General features: G+C 37.7%; 1 protein-coding gene across 5 annotated transcripts in view; it reads right to left on the reverse strand.

Moving 5' to 3' along the window:
* Positions 1–10,425, reverse strand: part of ASB15 (ankyrin repeat and SOCS box containing 15) — a 14,860-nt gene extending 4,435 nt beyond the window's left edge. For 2 of the 5 annotated variants that reach the window (XM_009286798.2, XM_009286794.2), the window contains exons 1-7: positions 10,331–10,425; positions 7,902–7,964; positions 4,812–4,940; positions 3,442–3,494; positions 3,214–3,345; positions 2,636–2,794; positions 333–578 (exon numbers count right to left, since the gene is read on the reverse strand). In XM_009286798.2, the coding sequence (XP_009285073.1) occupies positions 333–578; positions 2,636–2,794; positions 3,214–3,345; positions 3,442–3,494; positions 4,812–4,927 (706 nt within the window). In that variant the 5' untranslated portion in view covers positions 4,928–4,940; positions 7,902–7,964; positions 10,331–10,425. Of the gene's footprint in view, positions 1–332; positions 579–2,635; positions 2,795–3,213; positions 3,346–3,441; positions 3,495–4,811; positions 4,941–7,390; positions 7,448–7,901; positions 7,965–10,330 lie in introns of those variants that run through there. The other 3 variants (XM_009286796.2, XM_009286795.2, XM_009286797.2) reach the window with 3 other exon arrangements.
* Positions 10,426–14,376: the final 3,951 nt, after the last annotated feature.

Consider the following 14,376-nt stretch of genomic DNA (forward strand, 5'->3'; position numbering starts at 1 on the left):
AGGGAGGGAGGAAGCAAGCAAGCGGGGAGGAAGGGGAGGGGAGTAAAGAGAAATAAAGACAAGAAGGGCATGTATAGCAGTAAGTTCCCCCTTGATTGAAATGGATTGGTATCAACTCTGCCACTCCTCTCACATGCATTATGGAACCATGTAAGCATCACTCCAGTCTCGCAGGAACACTCATAGATGCTTCCTCTCCGTCCAAGAAACCAAGTCGTCTCATTCATCACTACTCTTTCTTTCCTTTTCCATGATCACCCTAAAACACCTCAGCAACCAGGCAAGGTGTATGCCAGTGCAGAGGTGTATTTCCCTTTTACCTGACTACATACCTTTATGAATTAGATGCTCCAGCACATCACAGTGACCATATTCAGCAGCAACACCTAATGGTGTTACTCCATATCCATCCTTAAGGTTCGCATTTCCACCATTCTTCAGAAGAAGAGCAACAATGTCTTTGCGTCCCTGTTTTGCAGCTTCATGCATTGCTGACCAACGTTTTACACACGGCTGGTGGATACTACAGTTGTGTTTAATCAGAGTGGATACCATTTCAAAAGAGCACCTTCTTATAGCTTGAAGATATTTAAAAAGGAAGAAAATAACACAATGACATTTTCAGGTATGTTATCTTGAAAGTTAAAGACATCTAATAAGTTTAGAAAAGTGTTTCCTTGTGTACTGATACAAGGAAATTAAAAAGATTTCAAGTCCTAAAAATCTGGGAATCCAATTTACTGGTAAATAAATGGTAATGTCAGCTGCTCGGGAAACCAAGGTAAACCAACACAAGCTGGAAAACATGTCAGTTTGGAGCACGGAGTGCAAAAGCAGCACTGCTTCGATTCTGAGAAAGCAGAAGCGGGTGTATCACAAGGAACAGCAACAATAAAAATACCATAATATTCGAATATGGTCCTTACTTCTAACGTTGGTGCAAACACTACAGTGTCCCCAGAAAATTCCACTTGTGACTTTGTCACCTGGTAACTCTAATCCTGGCATGGCTGTTGTCAGCCAAAGTACAGTTGACATCTGTCATACTTAAAGGCCATGTTCTGCCCTTCTGAGGTTCCAGGTTTGAAATTTTCATGGATAACACACCTGCAAATTATTTACATACAAAATAGTGATCCTGAGTAAGAGTCTAATTTTACTTCTGAACTACCCTTTGCAATAGCAGATCTCTCCACTGACTGGTGGGGCAGCTGAGGGAGATCAGCGTCATAGGGTTAGCAAATTTAACTTTTGTGAATGTCCCATCATAAAAGTAAGAAGGTTTTTAAGAGGCAACAGTCTTCATAATTACCCACAATTGCTTTGGAGTATGACCAAATGTATCTGGAAGCAGAAATCATCCCACTAGATAGATACTTCTTCAGCATTTACCTTTGTACTGAGGAGCCCTTTAATCCAGAGCTTTAAAATTAAAAGGAGTAACTAAATCATAAGCATCATCTATTAAGTGTTAAGCACCTGATACTCTATTTCACTGAGACTAAGACTGAAATACATGATGCACAACAATATCTACATCCACATTTTTAGCGCTCAGTGACACAAAAACATAAAAAGCATCACATAAACAATACATAGCTGACAAACCTCATTTTCAGGAGTTTGTACAGAGAAATACTTAGGAAAATAAATTGGCATTATAAGGGGGAAAGACCCTTTTCATAAGGTCTAGTTAACTCTTTGCAGGATTCATTAAAAGCAAAGGCTGAAAATAGTTTAAAAGTTTCACAGACTTACAATTATTGAAAAGAGCTGAAACAATGCAAAGCAAGACATTGCAGAGGAACGCTCTAGAAATGCCTCAGAGCCTTAAAATGTTAATATGGTAATCACATCTGATGAAAGTTAACAAAAATTCAGAGAAATGAATATTTTAATACTGATAATTGTATTATATATTGTATTTTCTTAATATTATACTAATTTCACAGGTTGATTCTCTTCAGAAAAATGGAGATGTTTCGACATTCAACAGAAATTAGAAGCTAATATAGCTAAATTACTCATGTATAGTAAAGCTCATTTAAGACTACCAATAGCATAAAATCTTCCAAAGGAATCATCTTTCTTTAGATTGGGGTATTAGAAATGCAGTTGAAGCTTATTTTCAGTGCAAGAGGGGAGGGAGATGAGAAGGAAGATTTTGAAATTGAAAATACCTGCCTACTTCTGAAGAAACCATCCAATAAAACTAAAAATCTCCAATAACCTCCAAACCTCCAGAAAAAGTACATTCAAGTTAAAGCAACAGCTTATTCTTGTACCATACTTTTACCTTAAGATGGTCAAATAGGACCAGGTTGGTAAAGGTCTTACAGCACCTGAAGACACCAAGAAGGTGCCTTGAACAAAAAAATAGGTCCCATTTTCTTAGGAGCAGCTCAGCAATCACCTAAAGCATAAGGAGCATCTTTAAGAGCAACTCAGTGATCACCGAAAGCACGACGAGTGCTGAACTGAACGTTGGGTACATTTCACTAAGTGCTGGGCATTTCATCTAAAGAGATGACCAGCATCTAAACCACACAAGCCAACAGGAGTACTCGGGTGACTACTTAGCGGAGAGGACATGCTGCCATTCACTTGCTTAAACCCAGGGAGAGGAGGCAATTACCAATAAGAAGTGGAGTTTCTCCTTTGTCATTTGTGGTATTGGGCCAAACACCCTTTTCCAGTAACGTTCGTACATTTTCCACAAAGCCAGCTTTTGCTGCCAAAGTTAATGGTGTTTCTCCATCGCATGTTTTGTATTCCCACATTGTTTTATAAGATGCTAGAGATTAAGAAAGTGAGAAAAGAGAAAATCAAAGCACAAGGCTGTTAACACATACACGTATACCAGAAATCCTTAAATGCTAAGTCTTTATGAAAATTACTTGTAATTGTGTTTAACTTAACCTATCTAGTACTGCCAAACACACTGAATATGGAACAGTAATTTTTACTCTGTCTGTAGGTTTCTGAACAAAACTTTAAAAACGGTCCAAGTTCTTTGCTGGTGCAAATTGATGCAACTTTCCCAAAAAGAAAATTTGCCTGAATATTTAAACAACATAAGCGAGATGCTCCATGGAGGATTTGATCACACTTTTTTTCGTAATCAGTTCTAGCCTGTTGTTGTGCATGGCTGTTTATTGTTCTATGGTTTTTTGCTGCTCCCCTTATCTTCTGGGATATTTTTACCTTACTCACCATCTAAAATGATTTCAAGTATTTGCTGAATTGGCTGAGCTGCAGCCTCATGCAATGGAAACCACCCTCCTTCATCAGCTTCATCCAAAGCATATTTCTGTTTCACAAGTTCTTGGAGCCCAAATACTTGACCTTAAAAAATCCAACAGATAAATGAGATGCAGTTGGAAAAACAATATACAGAAAGCTCAGTTTTGCAAAGGGACTACTTTATTTTAGGGTTTTTACCTTGCTTTATGGATGTTACAATTTTCCTATTTTCCTCACTAGGTGGTACAAAACTATCCAAAAAAGAGCAGAAAATAGAAAATATAAACAGAAAGTAGATGCATTACATTATTTATTCAATATTTTCCATTAGGTTCTCATCTGAGCCAACTTTCCTTTGAATACACCAACTACAGTCTTGATTAGCCTTGTGACCTCCTACGTTACACCTGTTCTGTGGACCTTCAGAGTATCCAAAGTTCTCGATTTAGGTGCAATTCCTGCTGTGGGCTGACCTGATACAACTCCTAATTTGGTAAAGAATTCTGATGTGGACTAAAAAGCTGTATTGGCCCCACACTACAGAAAGGAGCCCTTCAGATTCAGAAACCTTAGACGGCGAATGAGAACGTGATGGCGTCAGAATGTCAATATTCACTAATGAAGGAGAGTCTGATGATATCAATGGTACCATTTTCCCTGAAAAAGAGTTGTAATGTTTTTAACAATATCATTTAAACCTCCATGAGATGGAAGTTAAATGCTGGTGTCTGCTAGTTCCTTGAGATATTTTGGTGATAAAAGCATATTAAAAAAGAGATCAGATTTAATAGAAAAAAAGCAGCCAAATAACAAGAATACCCAGCGACTCTGCTGAGAGCCTTCAGTGAAAAGGGAGATTCCAGTCCTACAACAGGAGGCCATGAGGACCCAAACCTTCATGAGATCCCACAGGAAATTAGGAAATATTAACAGTCCCCCAAGACTTACAGTTCTGCATCTTTCCATTTTAGACAAGGCAATCTACAAAATGTATTTATGGGATTATTGCCAAAGAACTTCTATTAAGGCAAAGTTTAGCTTTGTTTCACACATATGCTTTTCGTAAGAAGACAAATGGCCTGAAAAGCTAAGGGAAGTACTAGTTTAGCCAAGTGAATCTCATCTCCCTAAGCTCTCATCACCCAAGGTAGCTCAGCTGAGCCCTCCATTTCCCAATCACGGGAACCACTCTTAACCACAACATTCATGTAATGTATGAACCCTCGCTGAACACCCCTGTGGGTTTGCTGTTGTTTTTCTGGTTTGGATTTTTCTTGTACACACATGTATCTGAGTGCACAGGGAAAGGCTGGGGCACTGCTACAATTACAGAGCAGCCAGATTGCTAACAAATCCTAATTTATTGCCTTTAAAGTTTGAGGTTTTAGAAATGTTTGAGAAAAACAAAATCAACATTTCTATTTTGTTTACTCTTTTCAATCATTGCTTCAGACAGTGCTTCACTGAGAAAGAGGTGTAAGAGTCAAACTGTTTTAAGCACTAAATATCAATGTCTCAAAACACTGTTAAAATGTGGCATAATCTCTAACATATTGAATTGACAGTACCTGTCATGATAGCTGGAAGACACCGGTGGTTTGGCCCCATTTGATTCTTGAATGCTAAGCTGTATGGCATACTCAGTGAGCAGATCTTCAACCAAATCTTCTCTTTCATCCATCATTTTTTATGGTGAGCTATAATGATGAGGTATTTTGAAACACACGCAAAAATATACTGCTAAGTATCATATCTTGCTTAAGGTATTTTTTATAATAAAATCAGGTGTTTCCATAAATTTAATTTAATAATGTTTTGGTGAGTTTATTCTTATTTAAAAAGGATAAAATTCCTGTTTAAAAATGGTGATAGAAAAGAAAACAACCCTGGAAACATTTAGTACGAGACGTGCCATTTTTATTGTTCACACACTACATGTGTCATCTACAGACAAATACTGGACAACTTGTGAATCATAAAAAGAAACTTTTCCTCTTTAGAAAGGTGTGGTCATCAAGTCAGTGAATATATGATTTCCATACAAGCAAGAATAATGAACAGTAAACAAAGTTACCACCCATGAATTATTCCTATCAAACACAGGCATTCACAAGGAATTCATGAACATAAACACAATCACATATACATTTAAAAACTACAGACACAAAAAAGAAAACCACTCAAATTGTTTGAGATTTACAGAGAGAGTTTGCAGTTCAGAATGAAACACATGACCAGTTCTAAGGGTGGTCACACATACTGTACTTATTCAGGATTTACACAAATGTCAAATTATTTCAGAGAAGCTCTGAACTAACTTGACTCTTTTGTGTGGGGAAAGAGCATTTTTTTCCCCGCTTCCTTCACCCAGCGTGGCACCGGCAGCAGATACAAGATGGATCCACCAACCAGTGCCATTTGGACACAGGATTTCAGCGTGCAAAAGCCCACAGCATGTCACTACAGTTTAGGTGGTGACACATCATCCAGCTCTGAATTCAGAAGAACTTTACTAATACTTAAAGGGGGGCTTATGAGAAAGATGGGGACAGACCTTTTAGCAGGGCCTGTAGCCATAGCACAAGGGGGAATGGTTTTAAACTAAAAGAGGGTAGATTCAGACTAGATATAAGGAAGAAATGTTTTACGCTGAGGGTGGTGAAACACTGGCACAGGTTGCCCCGAGAGGTGGTGGATGCCCCATCCCTGGAAACATTCAAGGTCAGGTTGGACGGGGCTCTGAGCAACCTGATCTAGTTGAAGATGTCCCTGCCCACGGCAGGGGGGTTGGACTAGATGACCTTTAGAGGTCCCTTCCAACCCAAACTATTCTATGATTCTGTGATTCGATGAAAAGTTTTCAGCTGTTACCTCTATTCACCTCTCCTCTCCTGGAGCTGGATGGGGGTGTTCTCTCAAATAAAAAATAAGGGATTTGAGAGAGATGATACCGAATGCAAAACCTACTTTATGTTAATATAATAATATACAAGATTTTTGGACTTCACGGACAGGTAGTTGTACAACGAAACATTACAATGGTCTCGTGTCATTAATTATCACTTTTAATGATCATTAATATATTAAAAAACCCCCACAAACACTTGCAAATCTTGCTTTATTTTTACACTGCCAAGGCATGGTCCATGAAAGCAGACTAAGGACTTTGGAGTCTCTGCACTACTTCTGCAGTCATGAAGCTTAATGGACATTCACAGGAGTTCAGTACACAAGCCTGGGTGATGGTCAAGCCATGCCAGCTGTTATTTTCAAGGTGTGAGAGTAGTTGGAAGGCTGAGTGGATTAGTAATGGAGTATGTCAAACCTCTTAACTGTAGTCACCAGCTTAAATTCAGTCTGCTCGTATCAACAACTTTAACCATGGCTTATGTTCACTATGCTTTTTGCTAGTGATATCACATCAACTAAACGCGTTGGTAGTAAATTATAACTATAACTGGAAGGTCAGAAATGTTGCTCTTCACATCTTCCTGTAGGTTCCTGAAGTGTAAAATGTAGTATTTATATATTGTAAAAGATCTATAGAGAATAAAAACTGAAGTTAATATATGCCTAGCTGTACCTACCTAGGTTTTTACAAGTGGGCTTTGGGTTTCGCCAAAGTTTCTCTGATTCAATCTTAATGGCCTAACACGTTTGTCCTTTAATCAGATTGGGGACACCGGATGTTGAATTTTTTAAAGTTTTAAACTACTGCTCCCACGGTTTAGGCAGTAACATACTGTATCTACCACACAGAATACTTGTGTTCAAAGTGTTGCACAAATATTAAACAATTATACTAAGCATCTGTTGTATGTTTCTTACAGAACAATCATTGTGGGGCGTCCTAGTCATTTTGCAAATAGAGAAGGAACGTTGTAGAAATTATCTGGAGGCCATTTTCTGAAAATGATCTTCAAGGGAAAGTGCTGACCAGATTTCTTTTTAGACTAATTTCTGCATTGTTCCAGTAAGTAATAAGTCAATCAAAGTACCATAGCCAATATTATAATCTCATCCACAAACACTTTACTACTTAGTGTATTAGGATAAAGCTTGCAAACCAAAATTAAATTAGTAAGGTCTTAGACTCAGAAGCTAAAGGTCTCTTGGATTCAGATTCCCACATAATGCAGTTTCCCACCTCTTTCAATATGTACTGGAAGCATGGCCCAGGTTTTTAACTGCAAGGATGGACAATCTGAAGGAAAGTGGAAAAAATCTCCAGTTCAGTCCCATTTTCTTTGAAGGAAAAAATACACAACTTTGGTCTTGACTGCCACCTCCGACTACAAAAAAACTTCCACAAATAATAATTAAAAAAAATATTCACGGGCACATTTTCTTTTGGGGCTTAGAAGAATAGACGTTTACGTTGTTCATAAAAGACAACGCTTTTCTGAAGGGTTCTCTGTTCCTTCCTTTTGTGTCTCTAATCAAGGCTTCAGCATAACAGTCCAAAAGAAGATTTCACACATAAGTTAGACTGATGAGCTGGTCAGTACAATGCAGACACACGTACCAAAATCTTCCACATGCTACCTAATGTTAAATCTGCTGCACATCATACTAATGCTTAGAAGTTCTCAAAGTTATGTTCTGGCATACTGAAATTTAGGTAGAACTTCTCATGCAAAAAAGATTTCTGAAATCACCGAGAATGCTGACTGACTGACATCCTGTCAGTCAGGATGGACAATACGAAGTTCTCCGTAATTCTAAAAAACAATGATAACTATGTTCTGAAACTCTTATGATCAAAACAAGCTTATGAAAGCCTATCAAGTTTGTTGCAGCAAAAATAAATTAATAAGTTGTTGGGTTTTTTTAAAATATAGTTTGCTTTATGCAGAAAGGAAGGTATCCCATGTCAAACTTCCAAGGTGCAATACAAAACATAGCAACTTCAAAAAGCCACACAAAACAAAGGAGCTGACCATCTTTTTTTTCTAAATGCTGCCACAAGTTTCTTATTAACCAGAATGTAAAATTCTCATCATCAAGAAGGCCATGAAACTGAGCCTCTCTTCCTCATCTCTTGTTGGCAATGCACTTTGTTGACAGGCAGGAGAATTCTGAGTTGAGGTTCTTTTGTGTGTTTATCTTCACATATTCATAAACATTTTTCTAATTCTGATGGCACCTTAAAGCTTCCATCATTTAACCCACAAATATACGCTGTTCTGAAGACTGACAAACCTTTTAGACAGGAAAGATAAAATCTCTCTTGGACTAGCAGTTTTAGAAGTGTATCTCAATAAACATCTCTACAACCTCTTTCTGCCATCAGCTAAAAGGTAAGTACATTTTAGAATAAATTAACATTTCGCTGGCAGCTGGGAGGTGCTCCTGATGAGACTAAACAGTTAATTTACATAAGATAATTTATCAAGGAAAAATGTGTGACATTCATAATCTCATTTCCTCCACAACAGCTTAAAGGCAAACAGAAGCCACCTTCCCTTTCTTCACACCTTTTGTTTTGAAAAACCTCCATTTGAAGACTTCATGCCATCGCTGAAATTTCTGAAGCATCTTTTTAATGAATCATGATCACCCTCAGATCCACGTGGATGGACCTTCATGCCCTGCAAGCCCTACTGAAGTTACTGTCCTTAGGAGAATTGAGACTGAAAATTATTATATTACAGCCCATCATATTATATTTACCCTAGAGCCTGAACCAAACAGACTCCTGAAGACTTATAAAGGCCTGAGATTAGACCCTCACATCGCAAAATCTCTGAAAAAAGGCTGTTTTGGTGTATTACAGTACCTTTATGAAGATGTTCACATACGGTTTAGTCCTATGAGGTGATCAATACCCTCCAACGTCACTGATTCCAAGAAGAGTTAAGAGCACAGAGCATCTTGCAGGATAGTCATTTACTAAGAAAATCCTTTTATTTTCGGAAAAACGTATTGCCTTTCTACCTCCCCTTTATCTCCAAAAGATTAGAGGAAGAAACCAGTTTACAGGTCACGATAGAAACTTGAGTGGTTTTTTTTTCTGGTCATACAACATCCATACCCATTTGGTCAGCTATCTCCTGCTTTGCTGTATTCCCTAGAACTGACTATGCCACAGGCAACATAGAGCTCTGCTTGAACACAGACTTAACCAGAAAGGTCTCAGATGAGCAGTGTTTCAGAATTGTTGTATGTACTGTTTTCAAATTATCTTATCCCACAAAAATTAATAATGTATTATAAAATGAGAAAGTTAGTAAGGCAGCAAGTGACTGTGACATGGTAGCGTGAGTATAAGGCAAACAGCTCACCACAGCACAAGTGCTGGACACATTGCCAGGGGTCTATACGTGCTTTGAGAGCCTGATTTGCTATATCACTGCTGGTAATACGCTGTGCTGAGGTGACAAGGTCCGACTGAAGCGCGGACGTTCCACTAGGATCACAGTGGAATATAACAGCATGGCTGGTACACTCGGCAGCAGCAGAGCCATCCCTGCTACATTATGGGATGTAGCAATGAAAAGGCTAAAAAGCTCAGCAGCAAAATCTTCTATTCAAGAATGGAAGCTTCGCAATTACCAGACCTAGGCACTAGATCACTAGAACAAATTGCAAATGCTTCCTCTAAAGAAGTTTTAGTGTTTGTATTACAACAAATATTTTCCTTAAACAACATTTGGAGTAGTCTGATATTTTTTCCATTTATGCCTGAAAAAATGAAGACATCTTGCTGTTTTCCTTAAAAAAACCTTTTGCTCTCTTAAATTAAGTTACTGTTTTTTCATCGAAGAAAATCTGAACTACTTGCTAATCATGGCAGTTGCGTCTTTCCTTGGAAAGAAGTGTATCAAGCGTTCATCACTTTTAAACACATAGGTATAAAGTTAATGTTATGTGAGTGTTAATGTTATTCTAATTTCTTATCCTTAAAATAAACTAGACAATCCTAACTTTGCTCTCTATAAATAGAAGGCCCTTAGGCATGCAAAGAGGTTATTCATAGCAATAAAATAATTAATAGCAATCTAAATTTGGACTCAGTCTATTAAATGTTACAGTTTTAAATTAGTTCACTGTTATTCCAATTGGCGAGCATAACATATATTCTCACCTTTTCAACCCATTATCTTGCCACTGTTACTCTGGGGCCTGCATTTTGAACAGCCAGGAATGGTGCCCTGCAAGCTGATGTGTCCTGTGATAATTCTAAAATTAAATACGCAGTTGCTAGATAAATTAAGGTCTGACCTTGTACAACTGTAACATAAGCAGACTCGACCCACAGGAAAGTATTACACATGACTTCTCTAAAATCCCGTCAAATGTAACACGAGGTCTGGATGGTATAATAAGATTATCTGTGCCCTCATTGGTTCAACAACTCTCATTAAGAAAATAAATGACTTGCCAACTTAGTTTCAAGGGCTACATTAACAAAATCTGGTAACGTATTTACATACATTAAAACAAATCTGAGAAGGTTTAGCCTTTAACTAGTTGTAGATCCTGCCATACTACATCACCAAACACCAGTCTCTCTCTCTGAGGCTGATATGATGCAAAGCTTTACAGATTCAATGACAGCCAATTATAGTACTTAATTGACTAGATTTAATAACTTTAAATTGGACAAAGAAGCAGGAGGCACGGCACCACTGACAGCAGTGATGCAAAAGCAGAATAACCCAAGAGTAACATCAAGAATAGCAGTACCCAGTAAGTTAAATCGCAAGCATGGGATAAGGAAGAAGCTGGATTTTTTTTTTTTTTCTCTAGCTAGACATACACATCACTGATGCAGTACCTCTGTCTTCTTTCGGTTTTAATCAATTAGTTACTATCTTTACCAAAATGAACAGACAAAAAGGGAACATAACAAATTGAAACAACGAACTTCCAACTTACCTTCAATTGTTCTGATGAAACGCAATTGTACACTGTGAACTCTTCCGTGCCTCGTGATTCACTTGCATTTATAGAACCATAAAACTGTAAGCTTAACTAAGGCACTACATGCATCTCATCTTTGGACACAAGATCAAGAAAACCATTTAAAGATAATAAATAATATTCACTGCAACTTCTTTTGACAGTGCGACCTAAGTAAGTGTGGCAAACCTCAAAAAAAAAAAAAGTACAACAGAAGCAGACAAACAGGGCCGAGACCCTGCTCTACTGTTGGCTAAGAGCTGGTAAGAACAGAAATATATTCTTATATAATAAAAATATCTAAAATACATATTTATAATATATATAAAGAACACACGTTTTAATTGCTTACCTTGAATTCTTTCATTTCCTTTACATAATGAGGATATTATCAGAACTAGTACATATCCATATTACAAGCACGGTATTGTTCTGCTTTTCAGATGTTTTTAATACTATTTTGCATCGCTATGTAAACAGTGTCTGATTCTGATCTTACATAGTTACCAGTTATAAATCCATCAGTCAATTATGTTCCATGCATATAGAGCCAGAATAAATAAGACTCCTGTCCAAATACCAAATCGTGTGGCAATGTGCAAGACTTCACAGTGAGATAAATTCATTGGTGAGACAAAAAAGGGAAGAGAAGTCACAGCTATAGCAAGGCCTTCTTAGGGTGCCCACACACCATATATTAACACACAGGATAATACTCCTAACAGAGTCCCCAGTGTTAAACAGATAATAAACTGTGAAATGCTACGTGGGTGGTTTGGGGTTTTGTTTGTTTTCAAAAATAGGTAATTTTTGTAGGTACTCTGATAATACTTCTTCGGTCTTGGAGTTGTATTTTAAAATAAACTGTGTATTGAAACAGAGTTTGGCGTTTTGGGGAACTTCCTACTGTATCTCTTCTAGATTGATTTAATGAACTGTCTTATCAACATGACTTACTGTTTTTTACTCTTTGTACTAGGATGTGGCAAGGACACCTACATTCTTGGGTTGTCTGAACAGATGGTTAGGACTAGTGTTTGAATGACGCTAACGGAGCTGGTTTGGCTTAAGAAGATCGCCAGGCACAGAACAATTTGTGCTGTGGTCAGTCAGTGTAATCAGGAGATAGATCATCTGGTTGGACCATCACAGAGAAGGGAAAAATACAGGGATGATCCGATAAAAAAGGCTGAATTTTTTTAAGTATGGCATTTTGATAGGAAAGAGAGATTCTCCATGGCTTGGAAAGAAACCCCAGGTCTCTCCGATACAATCTCAAAGAACGCTTGGGAGTGGAGAAGCACAAACCCTGAATTCTGATATAAACTGTATTAATCTCTTTGCTTTAGTTACGGAGCGGAGGTAGCGCGTGTCTTATTAAAAGACTGGCTTTCAGTCTTCAGCTACGATATTCTGAAACTCAGTTTGTTGGGTTTGCTTACCAGTTATGGAAAAGAGGAACTCAAAAGCAGGACAAAGGAATTATAAAGAATAATTTGTCCAGAATAAAGTTACAACACAATTATTATCAAATCTTACTCACTATGCAAAACTCACCCTTTAAATTAGCAGCTAGGCCATAAAGGCAAGACTTAATACAAGGCCAACTGGATCTTCAAATGAACATCATGTTTACCTTGACCAATAATTTAAACTATCTTTTTATTGCTCTTTTCTCCCATTCTATCTCAAGTCCCCTGATTTGAGTTTTCTACTTTGTCAGTATTTTACAGCTTTTTTTTCTTTATTAACTGATCACATTAACTCAGAAATTATCTATTTGCCATATTCTATTACAGTGATCCTTATTTTTGATTCTGCAGTTAATTAGCTACTTTTAGCACAATTTCTTGGTCAAACCAATTTCACAGCTAAAATTCATAGAAGGTATACGCGTGGTTCTGCTTATTAAACAAATTACAGAATACTTATGGTTATTCCCTGAAGTAGAAAGTTATCAACCTCAGGAAGACTTGACTGATAAATACATGCACCTACAACCCTTTAATATAGTAATTTTGCTAAAAATATATATGTATAATATTGTAATTGTTTGTAAGCTTCTGCATTATTTCTATATTACACTCTATTCCCAGGCATAGAAATGCTGTTACACACTACATCAGTTATCAATCAGAAGGTATTTATTTTTTACATATATATTGGAGAAAACTAGAATTCATGTACTAGAAACTTCTGCAAACCTTAAATACGTTTCATGAAAGAATGACAGAAGCTGACACATATTCGTATCACATCTACTACACCAAAATCTCACCTTGAGGGGACATAAACAGCTTTGTTTCCAAGTACAACACTGCATCAGTTATCAATCAGAAGGTATTTATTTTTTACATATATATTGGAGAAAACTAGAATTCATGTACTAGAAACTTCTGCAAACCTTAAATACGTTTCATGAAAGAATGACAGAAGCTGACACATATTCGTATCACATCTACTACACCAAAATCTCACCTTGAGGGGACATAAACAGCTTTGTTTCCAAGTACACATCACACAAAACTGCTCTCAGCAGCTGCCAAACATACTTCTGAAGCTTTAAGGCTTGACACAGTTGTTTTGACTCATGAAAGTGAGCTTTGAAATTAACTCTGAAGCTTGGACTAAGCTTTGACTCTGCAAAACATTTTGGAAAATAAATCAAAAACTATGAACCTATAATAGTTCGGAGAACTCATTACTGGCAGTTAGTCAGCTATCACTTGGCAAAAATCAGTTGGTTTCAAGTAGTCACCAGCCATACAGAACACATCAACCAAACGTGTATTGCACCTTTACTAGAAACGCGCTGAAAATCTAAACGCAACATACAGCACTTATGACTTCTGTGTGATGCATTTCTCGCAACAAATCTTTCAACGGAGTATTCCTCATTTAGAAACTGCAAAGTTCTGCAAATTGATCACAAGCTGTCATTATCAATTTCATGAAGACGGCTTCAATAATAGAAAACGTTTATATTTAAAAGGGGATATTCAAACCTACGTGTCTTGTGAAGTGCAGCAAGGCATGAACTGTGGTGTACTGCTATAGCATACCCAGCCCAGCTAAATGCACTGGGCTCCAAAACTTGGGCTGCCTTCCGATCGGACGCCGATCCCGAATAAACGCTGCGCATGGGCCGGCCTGGGAAGGTTTCAGGGGCACGGATCCGAGAGAGGCGACCTAGCAGCCTCTCCCCACGCAGGGGCAAGCCACCCCCCA

The sequence above is a fragment of the Aptenodytes forsteri genome, unplaced genomic scaffold (genome assembly GCF_000699145.1).
Source record: "Aptenodytes forsteri isolate BGI_AS27 unplaced genomic scaffold, ASM69914v1 Scaffold166, whole genome shotgun sequence".
Lineage (NCBI taxonomy): Eukaryota > Metazoa > Chordata > Aves > Sphenisciformes > Spheniscidae > Aptenodytes > Aptenodytes forsteri.